This window comes from Miniopterus natalensis, chromosome 12 (genome assembly GCF_054644295.1).
Source record: "Miniopterus natalensis isolate mMinNat1 chromosome 12, mMinNat1.hap1, whole genome shotgun sequence".
NCBI lineage: Eukaryota > Metazoa > Chordata > Mammalia > Chiroptera > Miniopteridae > Miniopterus > Miniopterus natalensis.
Window position 1 is genome coordinate 48297918 of NC_142092.1, and position 18329 is coordinate 48316246.

The 18329-nt window shown below is 41.2% G+C and overlaps 1 protein-coding gene and 1 pseudogene across 3 annotated transcripts in view; both read right to left on the reverse strand.

The window, feature by feature from the left end:
• Nucleotides 1-5019: 5019 nt before the first annotated feature.
• Nucleotides 5020-5879, reverse strand: LOC107544915 (small ribosomal subunit protein uS2 pseudogene; annotated as a pseudogene).
• Nucleotides 5880-9474: 3595 nt separating this feature from the next.
• RNF38 (ring finger protein 38) overlaps nucleotides 9475-18329 on the reverse strand; it is a 62748-nt gene continuing 53893 nt past the window's right edge. For 2 of the 3 annotated variants that reach the window (XM_016222849.2, XM_016222847.2), the window contains one exon: nucleotides 9475-12971. In XM_016222849.2, coding sequence (XP_016078335.1) covers nucleotides 12773-12971 — 199 coding nt within the window. In that variant the 3' untranslated portion in view covers nucleotides 9475-12772. Of the gene's footprint in view, nucleotides 12972-14325; nucleotides 14426-18329 lie in introns of all 3 variants that reach the window. The other variant, XM_016222848.2, reaches the window with a different exon arrangement.

Sequence of the window (18329 nt, forward strand, 5' to 3'; positions counted from 1 at the left end):
CGTTTGTGGGGTGATACCAGTTAGGACACTATTCTGCCATTTACGAATTGAACACGGGCTTTGCTGGCTCCCATAGCCAGAAGTCAGAGGAGTGTGGACCCCGGATTGCTCGATGTAGACATCCACACCAAGGAGCGTTCCTTTCCAATGATCTTTTGCCTTCTTGTGGGCAGCTCGGTCCTGGGGCTAGTTTCCCACATGCCTGTAGGGATATATACTTCCATGTTTCCATTCGCGGGCCAGAGCGTTTCTGAGGCAACATTCCAAGAAAGAATCTGGAGACTGACCTTACCGTGCACTGCTTAGGCCACGGAGCCTCCTCAAAGCCCTGACCGCACACAGAGGAATGGAAGGTGCTCACTGGCTTTGCCCACCCCCCTGACGTGGGCCCACCCTGAGGCTAGGACTGAGGTCAGCTGCCTCCTGCAGACATGGGGTGTATGAGGAAGAGGTGGCTAGGGACTTTTAGGAAGGAGTGATGGGATGGGTGCCCAGCAGGCAGTGGAAATGTTCATTAGACAAAATGTCTAGATCTGCAAACCCAAGAGCCTACCTTGTCCAGAGACAGATGCTGAGTCTTCAGTTTTAGAAGACACGTAATGTCCTCGTACTCTTTTGGGGGGAGGCGGCTAAAGAACTGATTTTTCATTCAATTCTGGGTTTCAACTACCATCACCAATGTGTGAATGATTCTAGAATCTTCTCTCCAGGACTTCAAGGGGTGCCTTTGGCCTCCTAAGGATTAACTGGGAAAGGCATCCAGTAAGAGCCTAGCATGTGGGTGGTACTGTTGTTGGCACTTCCACTTGCACTAAATTATTTTAGTGCCTTTGATCCTGGGAAGCATCTTATTATCCTCAGTTGACAGATGAGGGAACTAAGCCCAAAGAGATTAAGCAAATTACCCTTGGGCTCAGAGCTCATTCATGGCACATTCCCGGTGTTAATGAGACTCCTCAACGCATTGGAGTTGAGTTAGCTGAGAAGTTTGTCACAAGGATCAAGGGTGGCTCATGGAGCCCGAGAGCTGAGGTGCAAGTGGGATGAGAGTCAGGGACTGAAGAGCCATCAAGATTCTCTTCTTTCGTCTCCACTCATCTCTGTGTTTCTACATCAGTCTTCTCTCCTGCAAACAGACCTTCTGCACTTCTTCAGAGCTTGAGGCAGGAGTTGCCACTTAAATCAGTCCTTTTCTTTCTCCTCCTGTTCCAAAATCCTGGAGAAGGCACACCCACTCCGCAGGGGGTGAGAGACATCATACAGAACCGCTGCTTCCTGGCCCTGCTCCTGGTGGTGCTCAGCTAATGAAGGCTGGATGAACACAGTGGATAACCCAGCGGCAGTGCTTTTTTCGCAGAGGAGCGACAGGGAGCAAACCTCTAGGGGCACCCAATCAGCAGGTGGCTGCTATGAAAGGAGCTTTTGGCCTTTGACTTCTGCTGGTCTCCTACTTTTCCTCTCTCCACGGGCATCATGTCCAAGCAGCCCCAAAGTGGACTGAGAATCCTTAATGAAATAGTTGGAGGGATCTGTTTCCTGTTACATCGCTGTTGCATGAAATTCTAGGGCATTTCTTCCAGCATGGCCTTTGGTTCCAGGTTGGGTTTGGGTGGTGGATTTCCTAGGAAGAGTCATGACGAGCCAGCCCCTGGAGGACCGGAAAGGCCCTCTCTGGACAATCGGCCCTGATGGATCCTGGGTGGTCAAGGAGCTGATGGCGTTTGTGTTCTGTGCACAGTTCAGGGCTTGTTCCTGACTGTGGTCTCCTTTTGCATGAGGTATGTGGGACACAGCTCTCACCCCACCTGGGTTCATGGTGACCTGAATCTAACTCATTCGATACACAAATCCAGGAAGAGCAGTTCACTCAGGACTGGGAGTCATGGGCAGCCTCAGCACCCCTCTGGATGGCTCAGCACAGGGGTGTCTGTTCTCCACTGTTCAGAGCCACGCGGAACCTGGCCCCAGTCAGCATGCTGCATTTCCTAGCGGAAGTAGAGTTGGACCCCAACCAGCCCTGGGGACTTCCTTTTGAAGTCCGTTCATCTTAGCTGATACAGTGAATGTTTCTAGCAACCAGTGGCTCCAGACCTAGTCATGCAATCACTGCCTACAGTGTGTGAACCTCACTGGGTGTCTAAAGGCCAGATCCTCATCTTTCTCATACACACTCCCTTCTCCCATCCTCACTTTTGTCAAAACCTGCTCCTCCTGCAAGATTCATTCCTTGGCTGATTCTTCCCACCAGCCACCTAACCATTCCAGCTGGGGAGTCACTCTTCATTCCTTCACTCAAGAAATATTTCTTGAACCCCTGTCATATACCAGACTGTGCTAGGCCCTAAAATAAAGACATCCATCAGTGCAGGTCAAGACACTCACAGGCCAGTGGAAAACCCATAAGAATAAATGCTGATTACACACTGGGAAAGGGAAGGGGAATGGCTCAGCCCAGGTTGTTACTGGAGTGGTTGAGTATCTGACCCCGCTTACAGGGATCAGAACGGATTTCCTGCAAGAGGTGACACCTGAGTTGAGTCATAAGAGAAGAGACACAAGGGGAGGAAGAGGCTTTCCAGACAGAGGTGTCTGCGTGAGAAAATGAAGAAAGAGCGAGCACCATGTCTAGGGAACTGTAAGCAGGTTGATGCTGCTAGAGGGTAAAATACAAGGCAAGGGGACCTTGAGCCATCGCTGAGGCAGGAGCCACAATCAGGAGACTAAGGAGGGCTTTTGTTGGAGAGGGGACATGCTAGTAAGACTGCATTTGTCCTGTAGGCAATGGAAAGCGATTTAAAGGTTTGGGGCTATGGGTGGGATGGGTGGTGAAGGGAGCCAGTGAGATTTGTACTGTGACTGACTCACTTTGGAGACTGTGGGAAGGTTTGAATATGAGGATGGGGTGGGGGTGTTGCAAAGCTGGAAGCATGACCTTAAAAAGGCAGATGACGGAACCTGAACTACGGCTGCGGAGAAACGGGAGACAAAGGAACAACTGGTAAGACGGAGAGGTGGTGGGAGACGGATGAGTCAAGGATGACTTCCCTGTTCCTGGCTGGGGAGGTTGGGTGCACGGTGGGGCAGCAATGGAAACAGAGGATACAGGAGAAGTTCTGGGGGAATTTGATGAGTTCACATTTGCATACACTGAGCTTGAGTGTCTGTGGAATGTTCGGGAGGGAAAATTCAGGAGGAAGTTCAGCAGGAAGCTGGAAACAGGCAGCAGCTCTGGGGAGCTGGGGCTGCTGATATGCACCTGAGTCACGAGAACTGACCAACAGTTGAATCAGTAGGAGGGGATGTCATCACTCCAGCGCGTGTGCAGAATGGGAAAACCAGAGGCTGAGGAACAAGTCCTAGGGGGCCCTGACATTAAAGCGCAGGTCGAACAAAGAAACACTCAAGACAGGTGAGAGAAGAAACTCGAGAGAGAAGCAAGAATGGAGTGAGGAGTCATGAAACCCCAAGGCACGCAGCTCCCAAAAATGAAGGAAAATGAGCAGGGTCACGCACCACAGAGAAGTCCAGCAAGACAAGAACTGGGATGTGTTCACTCAGCTTGGCATTTAGGAAGCCACTGGGAAACTTGTGATTGGTAGGGGCAGGTGACTGGCAGATATAGTAGCTCCAGTCTCACTGCACCTGTGTGTATGTGGAAGGAGCATAGGGTCAAGTTCATATGCAAGAATCGGTCTTGGTCAATAGAGAGGGAGCCTAATTTTAAAGCTAAAGAAAGCTGCATTTTATTTTATTTTTATGTTTTTATTGATTTGCAGAGAGGAAGGGAGAGGGAGAAACATCGATTGGTTCTCCCGCACACACCCCGACTGGGGATCACAACCAACTGAGCTACACCAGCCAGGGTACGAAGTTGCATTTTAGAACAGGAAAGAAAGAAAAAGAGGGAGGGAGGGAAGGAATGCAGGAGGAAGAAGGGAGGGAGGGAAGAACAGTTAAGGGAAACATTCAAAAACCACTTAAACTTTTAGAAGTCCTACTCGGTATGGAATAAATACAACATTGCTCAGGAAGGAATGAGTCTCTGAGCTGTAGTGATCCTGCACTCAGAAACAGGTTTGCTTTCTTTCTGCAAATAACATTAAAGCACATTTTGGACGTTTATAACCACATCAATCCACCTGTACATTAGCATGAAGGCAATTTTCTAGAAAAATTATTGCTGCTCTCACACTCTTTAACTTAAAAAGCAAGTTTAAAATGTTTTGGGATGAGGTGGTGTTCGATTTCGGGAACCTGTTTAGGTTTTATGTGATGCAACATTGGGGATATCGATGTACCTGGTATGGCTCACTTAAGATGACAAAAATTCACTTGCCCGCATACTTTGTATAGCTGTAGTTCTTTCAAATGGGTCATGGAGTATAAGTATAGAACACATTTCTCAAACTGAACCACTTGTATAATCAAGCACATAGGTCAACAGAAAATAACTGACAGCCCAGATGCCCCCTTGTCCCCTCTGCTCCTACAGTCCCTGCCAAGGATAACCACTTCCATGCCACCTCATAGCATAGATCCATTTTACTGGTTTTTGAACCTTCTATAATTGGAATAATCAGTATGTACTCTTTTGTGTCTTAGTCAATACATTTGTTGAGATTAGTCCATGTTGCTGTGTAGTTTAGTTCCTTCTCTTGGCTGTATAAAATATCACTGTAAAATGTAACTGCAATTTATCAACTTAATAGTTGATAAAAATTTGGGTTGTTTCCAGTTGGGGCTATGATAGTTTGCTATGAACATTCCTGTACATGCATTTTGGGGCATACATTTCTGTTGGATAGTATATACCTAGGAATTACTGAGTTATAGAATATGCTTAACCTTAGCAGATAATGGCAAGCAGGTTTCTAAGTTGGTCATTCCAAATTATATTCCCAACAAGTGTATGAGAATTGCAGTTGCTTCATATACTCTCCAACATACAGTATTGTTAATCTTTTTAACTCCTTATTTTTCTGTCAACCTTATTTCCATTCTGAGTTTGTGAAAGAACAGCTAAGACCCCTCAGTAGTTGATCCCACCCATTCAGTGGCCCGAGCAGTGGGGGCTGCAGACCAGTCTTCAGTGGCAGCTGAGCGCTCCAGGCTTCAGTAGGCAACTGCTGAGCAGGCAGAGGGTTCCTGCGCCAGTTAGCGACTTCGGGCTGAGCAGCAGTGAACTCAGGAGCTGAGCAGTCCATTCACCCCGAAATTCCTCCTCAGCCATAGCCTTTTCAGCAGCAGCCTGCTCTTCCTTTTCAGTCTCTTCAGGATCCCTGTAGAGGAAGAGATCAGGCATGACCTCCCATGCGTGCTCATGGGAGATGGTGCCATGCACGCACAGCACTGCCTGGGCCATACCCACACCAGACCCTCTGAGTGAGCCCCTTCACTGTTGCACTTGATGGCAACGTCCACAAAGCGCAGAGGAGAGTCTGTGCTACACAGAGCAGTGGCGGGCAGGTTAACAACATAAGACACCTCTGTGAGAGGCCGGTGGGCAGCCCTGGATCAGTGACCACCAGAAGTCGCGGCTCCCAGGAAGCTGCCTGGCTCAGGTTGGTGGAGGTTGCGGGAGTGAAGAGCCAGCCAACAGCAGTGGCTCCGGTGGCAGCGGCAAACTTCCGCACAGCTCGCTGGCCAGTATTCCGACGGTAGGACTGTCTGCGGGGTTTCAGTGCCAACAATGGCACCAGCTGCCAGCAGGAGCTTCTCCCAGGTTCTCTTCAGATTTATGATGTAGACGCCATCACATTTCCTTTTGTAGATATGCTGTTCCATTTGGAAGTCAGGTTGGTGCCACCTAAGTGGGTTCCTGCTGCAAGGAATTTGAGGACACCCTCCTTCATTTGCAGGACACCAGGGGCTCCGGACATTGTAAGTTTCCCTGTAAGTTACGTGGGCGTCTGGGTCCCTCTCAGGGTAACGCGGAAAGGTGTTAATCTTTTTAATTATAGACATTCTGGTGGGTATATTTTATGTTTTTTTAAAAAGAGCTTTAAGATGTAATTCATATACCATACAACTCACCCGCTATAGTCAAAGGGTTTCAATATGCTCACAGAATTGTGTTTCTATCACAATTCCAGAATGTTTTCATTACTTCCAAAAAACCCCACACTCCTTCGCTGTCACTCCCAACCCTCCTCCTATCCCCTCAGCCCTAGTCAATCACTAATTTACTTTGTCTTTAGATATTTGCTTTTGACATTTTACATAAATAGAATCATATGGCAGCCTTCTGTCTGGCTTCACTTACATGTTTTTTTCAAGATTCATCATATTTGATTCAGCAAAGGAACCATCATGAATCAAACTGTACATCTGAAACATAGGTTGCAGGTTTGTTCCCATATGCTTATCCACCTTTAAAAACATTGCTGGGGGGGAGGGGGACAGGACGGGGTGGAACAGGTCATTGGAGAGAAAAAGGGACACCTGTGATATTTTAAACAAAAATAAAATTAAAAAAACCAAAAAACATTGCTAATTGCTTCCTTACCTGACAGTACATTTCCTAGTTATTAACTTCCATAGTTATTTTCAAAAGTATACTCGGAAGCTGTGCTACTCTGAGTCAATCTGCGGTAACACAATTTGCGGTTTATTCTTGGTTGCAAGAATGAGCTGAAGATAAAGGAATGAGTCCCTTTAACATTTTTAAGGTCAAAATTATTTTGGTCATGCTTTATGATAAGAAATGCTGGAGTTTTGAGCCTGAATTTGAATTGCCAAAGATAGTAATGCATATTTGTTGGAATAGATTAAAATGATTTGCTGAGGTAGGACAAATCTGGCTTTTCCTAAGGTAACCCTACAGCTGACCTCTACGTAGGTCACTCAGTTCCATTCAGGAGATGACACATAGAGACAGAGGAAGAGATTGGAGTTTTGTGTCTACAAGCTAATGAACCTTAAGGAGAAAGACATGGAACAGATCCTCAGAGCCTCCAGAGAAAACCAGCTCCTTGATTTTGGACTTCTGGCATCCAGAAATTATGAGAATAAATGTGTTCTAAGCCCCTAAAGTTGTGGTAGTGTTGTGGGGGCCCTGGGAAGTTAACACACTAAATATCCAAACTCCTGAATCTGAAGCTGCCTGGCACAAGCTGGTGCTCAATAAAAGCTCAAATCTCATTTTGTGGGGAACAGAAATTGACTTTGAACTCACTTTTTCCTTTCTGACCTGTTTGCCCAACTAAAATCTGGTAGCTTGGATTAGATAGATGGTCCAAGTTTCTTTTAGGTATTCTGGGATTACAATAATAAATTTTCCTTCTTACTGACATAAAAACTGGGCCCTTCTGAGCCTGAATTTGAATTGCCAAAGATAGTAATGCATTTTTTCTCAGCAAGGCTGGCCTTATTTCGATAAGTCAAGGTTATTTTCCTTTGATTTATCTAAAGTCCAGTATTAACATGTCCAAAAGCGGGAGAGAAAAAATACCAAAATACGACATGTGGATACCATATTGCTTGCACAGACTACAGAAATGTTATTAAGAGGATTAACTTTGGCCCAGCCAGCATGGCTCAGTGGTTGAGCGTCAACCCATGAACCAGGAGATCGTGGTTTAATTCCCCATCAGGGCACACGCCCAGGTTTCAGGATCGATCCCCAGTAGGGGGCATGCAGGAGGCAGTTGATCAATGACTCTCTCATCATTGATGTTTCTCTCTCCCCCTTCCTCTCTCTGAAATCAACAGACATATTTAAAGAGGGTTAAGTTTGCAGTCAGAAATGTATCCTGGCATATTTGGAGAACTCTTCTTTATCAGATTTTAACTACCAAGAAAGTTGGTCAATATTACAGGTCCTTTTATTAACCAGCCGCTATACTATTTCCATGTGTACACCAAGGACCAGAGGTTTAAAGGGAATGTGGGTTCTTTCCTTCCCGAACAACTCACTTCCTCTATAGCCGGAAACACCCAGGCTAATTCTGCAGCACATTTTCAGACTGTATGGTGACACTCAGTATCCCTGGGTGTCACTGTTGACTTTTTAAAATTCATTCTTGTTCTTGTGTCTCCCGCCTGCCAGTTTGGGAGGCAGAGCCACATGAACAGGTTAAGAGCATGTGCACTGTAGAGCAACTCGATAGGAGTGAGGGTTTAGAGTTTGACTCAGTTCTTCAGAATGTCCAGGTTTCTGACTGGCAAGTTACAATAATTTAAGTAGCTGTGAACCCTGAGGGTGCTAAGCAAACGTCAGATTAGGGATATTCTAACAAGCAAGGGCAGCTAGCTGTATGATGCTCATAGCAACTAAGTCTGCTTTTTATGTATTTATTCTTTACGTATTGAATATAGCAGCAAGTTGTACTCAACTATACAGAGTAAAATATTTCTCCTCATCCTGTAGTTTATTAAGGCATGCAACTGCAAAATTAAGTCTAGGGGTATCAAGAATAATGTTCGCCCTGGCCGGTGTGCTCAGTGGTTAGAGTGCAGGCCTGTGCACCAAAGGGTGGGGGTTCAATTCCTGGTCAAGGGCAGGTACCTGGGTGACAGGTTCACTCCCCGCCCCCAGTTGGGGCACACGTGGGAGACGACCAGTCAATGTGTCTCTCCCACTTGGCCTATGCTTACAGGCCTTTTGTCAGAGCCAGCTGAATGGGCCTCCCTGCCTTACTGTGGGTAGGGAGATGGGGCAGAGTGCATGGGTATTTACTGAGCAGTAATCGCCGCTGCCGTAAGACAGCACGAATTTTGGGTTTCTTAAGACATTCAAGGTCCAACACAAACACTCTTTCAAATATGCTGGAAAAATGAGGGAAACAGTCAGGACCTGGTCACTTTTCTGAATGCTTCTGTCAGTTGAGTACTGGGACCAGTCCGAGGGCATTACCTTCCATTAAGGCAAAGAGTGACTGTTTCCTGAAAGACAGAAGAGAATTGGAACCTATTATTTAGCTTCAATTATTTTTGTATATTGTTTCTACTTTCCTTCTTAAGTAACACAGCTATATAAGTAGATTGCTTTTACTTTCTTCCTTTTTAGTCAAAGGAATTACACAAACATGTATAGAAAATGACAAGCAGAAGCTCCTCTTTCCTTTATTATGTTGACAATAAGATGGACGTAAGCTGTCACCAATATGGTCAAATATCCTCAATTATCTATTATAATCTTATTTCCTGCATCTTATGGTTAACATGTACAAAAAGAAATTGTTACCTACTATGTTTCTCTACTATTCAATAAGCTTATGCCACATATGTGGCTAACTTGGTTATCTTTCTGGCCTTTTTACATAATCATATACCACGTTATAATGTTAGTTGCTTTGTGTTTCTAAGATGTTTACACAAATGCAGAAACAAAATCTGAACTATACTCTAAAAATTGAATCTAGCTGCTAACAGTTCAACAGCTCTATCTTTCTGCTGGAATCCCCAACACACCCCTCCAAGCACACACAACCCCTACCCTTCCCTAACACAGCAACATAAACACAACAAAATGTCTTAAGTGTACATCATACATTTATTACCAACAACCCTCTCAACTCCAAAATTGGGCACAGGGATTAAAAATAAAAATTCATTGCACTACTTAGTAAAGCATTACTAGTAACTTTCATAAAAAATGTACAAACTTTGTTAAAAATTTATCAAGCCTTCAAATGATTTGGTTACAGATATTTATAATACATACATTTAACTATGTTAACTGATACAATGGAATATGATTTGAGGAAATGACTCAGCAAATGATTCCAAAAAACACCCCTGTAAGCTTTCATAATCTGAAACAAACAGCAAAATGAGGTAACCCAATGTACCAACAGGGGGGAAGTAGGTTCCTAATGAAGGCCTAAAGATATCTATGAAAAATACTCACATAAGTAAGTTATTGATCTCATTCAAAATATTTAAGAGGCCCAAATTTAAGAATCTTAACAAATCACATTCGAGAGAGTGTATAAAATCTAAATATGCTTCCACATTTTTTATATTTTACTAAAAAAAGAAGAAGAAACCAGGACAGAAAATCCTAATGAGATCTCGATACCTGGAGGCCTTGACTTATTTTTTGTTTTGTTCTGTTTTGGTGGGTGGGGTGGGGACGGCAGGCACAAAAAAAAAAATAAAAAAAAAAAAAATAAAAGATGATAATTCATGCATAAAAACAAAAAATAAAAACAAAAAACCAAACCCCACAGCAGAGTTAAGATGGTAAAGCCAATATTGTTTTAGGAGGAAAGAGGAAGAAGGCAACAAACCAGCATCTGCCTGTTATCCGGTGCATCACCCAAGGTGACAATAGCTGGGCACAAATCAAATGCTCTTTCTCTTTTGCTAGCCACAAAGCTGCTCACTGTGGCTAGTCTGAGCTGGTTCAGAACACATGCATGTATACTCCTAATATGTACTAACCACTTAATAAGCAAGTCTGCACACATCTCTAAGAGCCCCATGCAAAGAAAATACATTCCCAAAGAGAGATCAGTTACAAGAGTGCAACAATTCAGAATTTTACCAATAGACCCTGCTGCCTCCTAAACTGCCAACTGCCTCTCAAAAATTTACTGGAAAAGAAATATTATGACAAAAATTCATCGTCAGAGGGAAGGAAGAAAGAGCTACTTTTCCTAGTCATTAGTACAATGTGCCTTGTTAATTAGGTATCTATATAAATTAGAAAAAGTGCTTTTCTTGCATGCTTCAATAAAATGAATACTGAGTGTAGTAGTGTTATGTTAGATCTGTACAGATAAAAATTTTTTGCAGCTATATAAAAGTTTATGTATAAGATGGGCTTTTGCCATTTTAAACATGATTTTTTAATTAAAAAAAATAAAGATTAAACTATACGTGATTTGTAACGTAGCTGATTATTATGCCAATAATTTTGGTCTTTAACAAACTTTTTATTCATCAGGAGTAGGTGGGGGATATCCTAATGATTTAAAAGTAATGTGTGCATTTTACCACTGTTTAGATGTATTTATGATGCACTGACAAATAACAGGGGCAAACAGAAAGTATGCAAAATTCTATTTGTATGACTAGACAGAGGCAAGTGTCTGGAAAAGGGCAAAATTGTGCTTCTGTGTAAATTGACTTTACTGAACTCTAAGCTGTGATGAGCTTATAGAGACTTCAAGGGAAGGCAAGTAGCATGGCAGTAATAAGTAGTTAACACTGTCTGAGTAGAAAACCGACACAGAGCCAACTGAAAGCTGAATTGAGGCTGGCAGCAAATCATCACAGTCCTGACTGGAACTACACAGCTTGTGCTACTGCAAAGCAATGACATCAATTGCAGGGAAGAGGCAGACAATGTTGAGCACACAAAGAATGAGAGAGGAATCTAAACACTGCTGAAAAACTGAATTTAAACAATCTGCATTATGTTCAATGAATCTATTAAAAAAACTCACACAGCTATATAGTGAAATATTTCAGATCAACTAAATGAAGGTCAATTCCTGTTTTACAGCATTATTTTTTATACAAAAATCAAATTTTCATTTATACTGCAAGTATTCTGGACACCTGTTATATTAAATTTTTCTCATTCAAACAAAATAAAAAGAAAAGCAATAAAACATCAAAGCACATCAGGTCTAAGGAACTAGAGCTGTCACAGCACTTGATCCATCCTGGAAACAAGGGTTTTGATGAGAAGCACATTTACTGAGAGAATAACAACTAGACAGCTTTCAGAATTGGAGCGTGGCAGGTGAATTAACACAAACAAATACGGTTTTCTTAAAACAACTTAGTTGCCTATGGAAGCTTGAACAAAGAACACATACCAGAAATCAAGCTGAGTTAGCTAACAGATTTTTTTCTGTTGGAAGTCTAGAAAGTGAGACTTCATGGGACCAGTGGTATTCTTAGAAATATATTACTCAAATATCTTCAGAATAGACTACAAATCTAAACATAAAAAAAAAAAAAAATCACAAGTACTTCCTGTAAGAAGCTTACTGGAAATGTAAAAGAAAAAACAAGAAAGTATCAACATTCAAATCACTGATTGAAATGCTAATATTGCTAACTGATGATGTATGATATTGCACCTTCTTTTTGGAAACAGCAAGTTGGGAGATTTAAAAAGTTTTCACAACAGAATAAAAAAATCAGGTTCATGGAGTGAGAATCTGTTACACTTTTTTTCTTAAGTGACCCACTTGGACCACCAACGAAGAGAAGGTGACAGCTGCCTGAAGCAAAGGAAGAAGGCTTTCTCATTCCATTCACTGGGAGGGAAAGGGATGGAGTATTCAATCCTTGTCATTGATGCACCCTTAGCAATCAGTGTGCAACAGCAAACACAAGGGAAAAACCAGTGTACAGTACTAGTGCTGTTTAAATAACACACCAGATTATACATTGCAGCATAATTAAAACTACACACACATTCTTGGTACATGCTGGTATATAGGATCTCACACACACATTAGCTACCATGCCCTCACACAAGTAGTTACACTCTCTCTCTCTCACACACAGAGATACATTTATCACCAACAGTCATACGTTGCATTCATTTCCACTCACAGTTTCTGAAGGCTCTATATAAGGTAGATTGCTATATCATCTGGAGCTACCACTTTTTATAAAAGCACATGCTAAAAGATCACGTCCACTGTAATCTTGCAGCAACACTCGGAATGATCACACAAAAACCAGGGAATGTTAGTGCACACACGAAATTAAGCTAAAGAAAAAGTCTTTGGAGTTCCAATCACACGGTTAGTATAACAATCCCATAATTATGAAGACTAATTGTAAGCTTTTATAGTTGATTAAGTCACACAGTGCAAAGAAAGGTCCATTGACCCTTTTGGTAAAGGGAGGGCTGGAAGCCACACAGATTAAGTTCAATGGATAGTCCGTATATACATGTGAAGAGGAACACCCAAACTAAATTTGTGCTCTTAGGTTGGTCATTCGGAATCCCGATGCACTTCTGAGGCATCAGCTCGGCAAATTGGGCAAGTACGATTTGCCTAAAACACAAAAGAGAAAACTTGTCTGAATTGTGACTTACACAATGAAACATATTAAAAGCAATGAAACTCTTTTTACTACCCATGTGGTTTTTACATCCTTTGTTCTTTTAAGAGGGTATAAAGCAAACATTTAATCTGTCTTTTTTAAAAATACCCCATTAAACCACAAAAACTTAACAGCTTATTATTGATTTATTTTTTTATTTTTTTAAAGGGTCACTTTCACCATATAGACAACATTATCCATCACCAGTTCAGACAAATTTAATCAACTGGCTTAAAAAACTCCATCTCAACAAATGGCACCACCGTTTGCTGAGTTGCTAAAGCCAGCAACATAGTAGGTATCACATGCTCTCTTACTTTCTACAACCCATTATTCATCAAATACTCATTATTACGATAGCTCTCAAATCAGCCCTTTCCTTTTCATTTAATTGCCACTATTCATTCTCCATATGGCTCAGAATATCCTTTTTCCATCTGCCTGTCTCAGAAATTAATTTCTTGTAGTTCATTCTCTAAACAGTGACCAGTGATCTAAAACACGATCTCAATCATATCCTTCCCACATCACTTTCAAAATCAAGTCCAAACTCCCTCACATTTCAGTGACTTCACAATAAGCTGGTCGCTAGTTACATCTCTGAACATCTGCCTCTTGCCACTCTCTCCCTCGCATACTCTAGCTATGAACTACATGGAACCTGTGGTTTTCTAATTATTCTCTGTTCTCACATGTCAGGGCTGTGTGTATTTAATGCTTTCTTTTTCTAAAAAGTTCAGATTCTTCATCTTCAGGATGCAGTTTGGGGCTAAACTGGGTACCCTTAATCTGTGCTCATCTGTCTTTTTCACCAAACTGTGAAGTTATCTAACCCAGCATTATCTCCTGAAAAAAATCCCATACAACATAAAGTTGACTAATTTGTGTCCTTTGGACTTTTAAAATTTTTTCACATCTACAAAGGTCAGAATTAAAAGCACTAGAGGTTTGTCCCCATGTAAATGTCTGACAAAGGAGCTCCAGTGAGGTCCCCTTCTAAACTCTTAGAGGAAACTGGCCTAAGGTGTTGAGGTCTTGCCAATATATACCACGAGAAAGTTAGGACATACTGATTATCAAGGACAGATAACCAAGTTTCAGGTTTTACAAAATCATGCCCATGATGATGACTGTAGTTCATTTTTGCTGATATTTCTCTTCATGATCAGAAATCATACTGAAAGCAGTGCTTGAATTTTACCTCCTTACCCACCCTCCACCAACGATGGACTTACTCTACATGAAACTATGCTCAATAAAAAGAAAGTTCAATTTTATTCTCTTCTCAGATGCCATCCACTTTACCTTCAGCCATTTGTCGACACACTTGGCATGGAACTCGTGGTTACAGGGTAAAACTCTAAGTAGCTGCCTTGACTCAAAATCACACATGCATACTACACACCTAAAAAAAGCAAACAAGTCATTTAACCATAAAACCAAGTAGTTTTCTATTTTGTTATGACTACTGAAGCCTGAAAAAACCCACTTACCATTTCACTTATCAAAATGTCATTTAAATTTTAAGACAAAATTTTAAAAATCATGATTATTAAGACATTTAGTAAAAGTGCTTTTCTTTACTGAGAGATCATCAAGAAAATCTCTGGTTTAATATCCACGCCAGGTTCTTTTTTTTGAATACTCACCCAAGAATTTTTTTTAAACATTTTTTTTAAAAAAAGTTTTTATTGATTTCAGAGAGAGGAAGGGAGAGGGAGAGAGAGAGAGAGAGAAACATCAATGATGAAAGTCATTGAACAGCTTCCTCCTGCACGCCACCTCTATTGGGGATCGAGCCCGCAACCCGGGCACATGCCCTTGACTAGGAATCAAACTCGTGACCCTTTGGTTTGTGGGCCAACACTTTAACCACTGAGCAAACTGGCCAGGGCCCAAGCCAGTCCTAATACTGGAGGTACTGTATTTGTCAACAAAGGGGTGCTAGAATGACTGGATAGCGATATGCAACAAAACTGAAGTTGGGCCCCTACCTCACATGATATACAAAAATTAACACAAAAGTTAACTAAAAAATGGAGCAAAGGCCTAAATGTAAAAGCTAAAAATTATTAAACTCTTAGGAGAAAACACAGGAGTCAATCTTCGTGACTTCAAAGCAGGCAATGGTTTCTTTTATGATGATACCAAAAGCACAAGAAACAAAAATAGGTAAATGGAACATCATCAACATTTTAAAAAAGTTGTGCTTCAAAAGACATCAAGAAAATAAAAACAGCCTGGCTGACGAGGCTCAGTGGTTGAGCTCCGACCTATGAACTAGGAGGTCACGGTTTGATTCCCAGTAGAGGGCGTGCAGGAGGCAGCCTATCAATGACTCTCATCATTGATGTTTCTACCTCTCTCTCCCTCTCCCTTCCTCTCTCTAAAGTCAATAAAGACATATTAAAAAAAAAAAAAAAGCCCTGGCAGGGTGCTCAGTTGGAGCGCTGTCCCATTTGCTAAAAGGTTGCAGATTCAATCCCTGGTCAGGGCACATACCTAGTTTGTGAGTTCAATGCCCAGTTGAGGTATGTATGGGAGGCAACAGACAGGTGTTTTTCTCTCTCATCAATGTTTCTCTCTCTCCCTCCCCCTCTAATATCAATAAATATATCGAGTAAAAAAAACAACAACATGACAACTCACAGCATGGGAGTTATTTTTGAAAATCAGTAAGGGACTTGTATATATAATATATAAATAACTCCTACAACTCAAAAACTTTTTAAAAAAATTTAAAAATGGAAAAAAGGATGTGAATAGTTTTCCAAAGAAATATATAAACAGCCAATAAAGTAGAGTAAAAGAGCTCAAAATCACCAGTCATCTGGGAAATGGAAATCAAAACATCAATGAGATATCACTTTACCCCCACTAGGATGGCTAGAATCAAAAGATAGACAATAATAAGCATCAGTAAGGATGTGAATAAATTAAAACTTTGTATATTGCTGGTGGAAATGTAAAATGGTATAGCCACTTTAGAAAAACTAGAAGTTCTCAAAAACAGAGTTATCATATGACCCAATACACCTAGGTACCCAAAAGAAATCAATACATATCCACAGAAAAACTACAGAGGTATTGCCCTATTTTTTGAAAGTTAGCACGATGCCACTCACTTTCATTAAAGACTTATATTAGTACCTGTTTTTGCTAACCAAAAGAAATCTAAAGAGGATTTTCTGCTTTTACCAAAAAAAAGTATATTAAAAATTAGCACTCAGTATTTATTTTACAGCAAGCACCCCAAGCAGCAAGAGTGGCACTGCCAAGCTCCTTTCCAAAGAACTACACTCAGCATCTCAGAATCAAGCCACAACTTTGAAATGTGTCTGTGAGCATGTGTGCTTTATCTCGATTTATTTTGTACATCTGTTAGCAAGATGTGTCCTAAGGTATCTGAAAAGACTTAAGAGAGCTTATAAGGATGCTTAGTGTAAAACTAGACATAACTAAGCATTTACATTGGGGTGAACAAAATTAAAACATTGTGTCTGTTGAACCTGCCTTAATCCACCATTCATACTATTTACTTGCAAAGAGAAAAAAAATCTTTTTTTAAATATATCTCTATTGATTTCAGAGAGCAGAAGGGAGAGGGAAAGAGACAGAAACATCAATGATGAGGGAGTCGTCATTGATCGGCTGCCTCCTGCACTCCCCCAACCAGGGACCAACCCCACAACCCGGACATGTGCCCTGACCAGGAATCGAACCGCCATCTCCTGGATCTTAGGTCGATGCTCAACCACTGAGCCACGCCTGGCGGGGCAAGAGAAAGAATCTTGAAAGCTGCTGAAGTTACTATTGGTTCTGAAGAGCTCATGCAATTGCAAGAGGAAAGGTCACACATAAAACCCAAACCAAAAGTGAAAAGCCTGAAGTCAGGTAACCCAGAACTGAACATGAAGCACTTGTGTGATATTTTCGATACAATGGACAGTGTTGCAATGATTACAGAAAAGTATGACTTTGAATGAGCACCTAGGTTTAGGGCAGGTTTGCAGGATATTTTGAGTGCCTACAAATTATATTATAGAAAAATCATACATCAGCCATAGCAGATGACAAACCTTGACCTCGACATTGAGGCAGGTGACAAGAAGGTGTAGATGTCGGTGACCTGCTTCCCATGATGAAGTCAGACAACGACATGTTAACAGATGATTCTCTTCCTTTCCTGTATCTCCTACCTCCCCTCCGATGACTCAGCCCAACACACCATTAGCAACACCTCTCAGCCAGTTCGTGTGCTCTGAGTCTTCCCAATTCTGATAAGTTAAACTACACTGTACATACATTATTTCAACTTTATACAGGCTGTGTATTTATCATAATCATTCTTGCTTTTACTGTATGTTAGCGTTACTTTAAGTTTTATGTGTTTTTTGATATAATTTGGTAGGTTATTTTTCTGGAGCTGGGAATGCTCAAAATATTTTCCATATGAATTAATGATAATTGCTTCTTCACTTTATGCCCTTTTGGCTTATGAAACGCTCTACGTTTGGAGCAAGGGAAATCTGTACATAAATGTTCACAGCAGTATTGTTAATACTAGCCAAAATGTGGACACCCAAATATCTAACAACTGAGGAAAGGATAAACAATATCTGGTGTATCCATACAATCAAATATTGTTTGGCCATAAAAAGGAATGAAGTACTGTTACAAGTTATGACATGATGAACCTTGAACACAAGCTAAGTGAAAGAAGCCAGACTCAAAAGACCATATATTATATGATCCCATTTACATGAAATGTCCAGAATAGGCAAATCTATAGAGATTAAAGAAAATTAATTCAGGTTTGTGTCAGGGTGAAGAGGTTTGGAAAGAAATGGGGAGTGGCTGCTAATGGGTAAGGAGTTTCTTCTTGGGGTGATGAAAATGATATAAATTTGCTTGTGAAGATGGTTGCAAAACTCTGAATGTACTATAGAACCAATATAAATGTGAATTATATCTCAGTATAGTTTATGCTATAAAGAAGATACTATAATAAGCAGAATCTTTAGGTAAAAACCTTAAACCTTACATGTATGAGACTTTTTAATCATATATAAAATATTGCCGTTTGAATTAGAAACCAAAAAATTTCCAGGAAACCTAAAAACCCAGAACAGCGCTCTCCAATAGAACTTTCTAAAGTGAAAGAAATGTTCTACGTCTTCCAATACAGCATCACTAGCTAGTGCTACTAAGAAATTTAACTTTTAATTTTATTTCAACAGCCCATGTGACTAGCTGCTACCTAACTAGACAACATAGGCCTAAAGTATGAAAAAGAGGTTACTTATCTT